Here is a 3,249-nt window from a genome sequence, read left to right on the forward strand (position 1 = left end):
GGATTTTTCATCAGAGGTAAATACTTGAGCTCAAATTATGCAGAAACCACCTTCTCTGTTGAAATCAGGATATTTCAGTTACAAGCAGCATTTTGGGTATAAACTAAAATAAAAAAACAGATTTATTTTCCAAGGAACTGGAGTTCCAACTTTGGCATTTTTGGAGACTGCAGATTTATTTATGCGACGATGCTTGACATCAGCTAGTAATGTCAACTACTGTAAGGTGAAAGATGGAATTGTGAACATGTTACGTAATTGAGACCAATGTATCCCGTTATACTTTTATTTATAGTATACGTTATACAATTGGATTACAAATTGATTTCCATACTTGTGTTCCCATCAGTACAATTCGTTGCGTTCAATTGAAGTGAACTTCGTTAAGTGCATGCTTTGTTCTCGTAGTAGCAATACAAAGCTAACAACAATTAACACATCGTATCGTATAAAATTCGAAGCTGAGACGTGGGCAATCACAATACGGTTGATCCATCAGTTTAAAGTCGCTCTGCTATCTATGGAACGTGATATGCTCAGAGTTTCTCTGAAAGATAAAATTCGTAGTGAAGTTATTATAAACCAAGGTCATCGAAATAGCTCGTAAAATAAGCAAACTGAAGAAGCAGTGAACTGGCCGTATATTACGTAGAAGCGATGACCAATGGGAGAAATTACCCACTAAACCGAAAAGCAGTAATGTAGTAGTTACTAAACATTTAAGGGATTTATAGACCAAACCCGCCGACTCGACATAGCCCGGCGGGATGTTGTCGGCGGTCTTGTTTCTAGAATCATGTCGTAGGATTAGATTAGAAATAAGGTCGCCGATACCAAGCCGCTGGGCGTTAATAGGTTCGGTCTGTAGCTATCTCAAGCAACGGGAAGTGAACATGCCTACCGGATGAAGTGGCTAGCTGATCCGGGGTTAGAACCTGAACTTAAAAGGTTCCTGTGCACGCACAAATTATAATGCCCTTCTCGTATACCCTAAGGGTCGGTATATAGGGACGGTAGCCATAATTAAAACTAATGTATAAAGATATGGGGATGTAGACATCTTAAGGCCAATTCGAGCGTCGGAAATTCGGCATTCATAACAGCTGCTTTCCCGTGAATATGACGAGGTTAATATAACTGTGCTCCATTGTGAATGTGATTTAAAAATCAATCGTATATAACTATGTAGTACAAAATTAAATACATGTATTTTATGGTATCTGATTAACTTATTTTTTCCTATTAGTATAACGAGATCGATTGATCACAGTTATGTACTACAAGAGTATAAAATGAAGCACGAACGGCGTTTTACTATGTTATTGCAGCGGCCATGGGGCAGATAAAATTTCTTTTAGGCGTTCCGTTTATATACTTTGTTGGTATCGTGACAAGTGTAAGTAATTTCGATTTACTTGGTGTTCAGTGGAAATATATATCGGTAAGTTAATTTTTATTGATGTTTCCCATTAACCATGATATTTACTAGAACTGTTAGGCATTACTGCCAGAGCGACCAAAATTTTGAATGATAACTGTTGTCAATGTTTTGTTGTTTCAGCATCCAGAATCTAAATCTGATGATTACAAGCCCGCAAATACTTCAAGTGAAGATGTAGTACGTGCTGCTAAAGCTGCTCTAAATAGTTTTAAGCGACATGCAGTTGGTGAACTCGATAATTTTGGATTAGGTCAGGTACTTGAAGCTGAAGTACAGGAGATTGCCGGATTAAATGTAAAAGTAAAATTTTATGCCCGCAATTCAGACGCGCTCCTATACTTTTGTGAGGCATTGGTTTTTGTAAGTCTAATAAATGAAATTTCTGTAACGCATGTAGATTGTACACAAAACGGTTCCTACGCACAGAACAACACTTTACCCTATTTACACAACCAAACCCACCCTTTTCCACAGAATGACGCATTCCCATCTCCAAAGAACAACACTCTTCCCCGTCTACAGAGGAACGCTTTCTCGATTTCAGAGAACAACGATTTCCATTTTTCACCGAGCGACGCCTCCCCCTATCCACAGAACGACACATTACCCCCTTCACAAAATCATGCCCACCACTTTCCACAGGACGGCGCCTTCCCTTATCGACAGTACGAGACATTACCGTCTTCACCAAACCATACTTACCTCTTTCCACAAATTGACTCATTGCACTCTCCACAGAATGACTCATTATCCCTTTTGAAAAATCATATCCACCACTATCCACAGAACAAAACTTTATTCTCTTCACACAACCAAACCCACCCTTTTCCACAAAATGTCGCATTTCCGCCTCCACAGAGGAACGGCCTTCCCCGTCCATATAGGAACAAATTGTCATATCCACAGAACTCTGCCTCCCGTTTTCCACAAAATTACGCGTTCCCTTTTCCACAGAGTAACGCTTTCCTCTTTCCACAAAACAACGGCTTTCCCTTTCCACAGAACAACGCCTTCCCCTTTTTACTGAATAAGGCCTTCCCTTTTTCACAGAACAACGCCTGTCCCTTTCCACTGAATAAGGTCATCCCTCTTCCACTGATCAACGCCTTTCCGTTTCCACGTATAATCGCATTCCCCTATCCACTGCACAACCCCTTCACCTTTCCAAAGAACTATTTCTCTTTGTTTCCATTTCCATAAAAAAGAAATTATTTTCCATATACATACATGTTTTTTCTTATCCAAAATGCACGTCTTTTGATTTTACCTTTTCCATTGCATGATGAAATTATTTTTGAATAATAGGAATATGGCTCGAAATATTTTTAAATATATTTCAATCTGAACACAAGCCAATAATTAAATCATTGAATTGTTATTTTTAGAAATAACAATTTAAAGCTCTGAGTGCCTCTGCAACTGTTTTGGACAGGCGTGTAGCTTGCCATCAGGCGCATGACTTGTTCGTCCCGTCACTTAATATAATATAATATTTCTAGGAACAGATTTCTCACAGATAATAAAAAAATTAAGGACCTGCAACAAGCACTCAGAAAAATTTATAAGGTCCGCTAGTTCGTTCCGTGGCTTAGTTGTCAAGGCGCCTGGCGCAGTTTGCTGGAAGACGCTGGCTTGTAACTTGCAGCAAGGAATTTTTCCTTAGTGTTCGGTCTTTGTATTAATCATTATAACAAAGTAATGGCGTAATTTCACAAAAATAATTGAATATCATGGTGGTCAAACATTGTAACATTCAATAAACGTGAAAATTACAGAACATGCTTACAGATATTTCATGGGTAGTTTGC

General features: G+C 38.7%; 1 protein-coding gene across 1 annotated transcript; it reads left to right on the top strand.

Moving 5' to 3' along the window:
- The first annotated feature begins 1,330 nt into the window (after positions 1-1,330).
- Positions 1,331-2,911, top strand: LOC113227010. The gene is made up of 2 exons (XM_026459866.1): positions 1,331-1,441; positions 1,562-2,911. Exons 1-2 carry the CDS (start codon positions 1,334-1,336, stop codon positions 2,639-2,641), a joined length of 1,188 nt encoding a protein of 395 aa, XP_026315651.1. The 5' UTR covers positions 1,331-1,333; the 3' UTR covers positions 2,642-2,911.
- The last annotated feature ends 338 nt before the right edge of the window (positions 2,912-3,249 follow it).

This window comes from Hyposmocoma kahamanoa, unplaced genomic scaffold, assembly GCF_003589595.1.
Source record: "Hyposmocoma kahamanoa isolate Upper Pololo Valley unplaced genomic scaffold, ASM358959v1 202, whole genome shotgun sequence".
In the NCBI taxonomy this organism is placed as follows: Eukaryota; Metazoa; Arthropoda; class Insecta; order Lepidoptera; family Cosmopterigidae; genus Hyposmocoma; species Hyposmocoma kahamanoa.

Bases quoted from the DNA above. Each gene is read 5' to 3' on its own strand.
- LOC113227010 (XM_026459866.1), top strand. From the start codon at position 1,334: ATGGGGCAGATAAAATTTCTTTTAGGCGTTCCGTTTATATACTTTGTT. The intron at 1,442-1,561 runs GTAAGTTAATTT...TTGTTGTTTCAG, and splicing joins TTCAGTGGAAATATATATCG to CATCCAGAATCTAAATCTGA.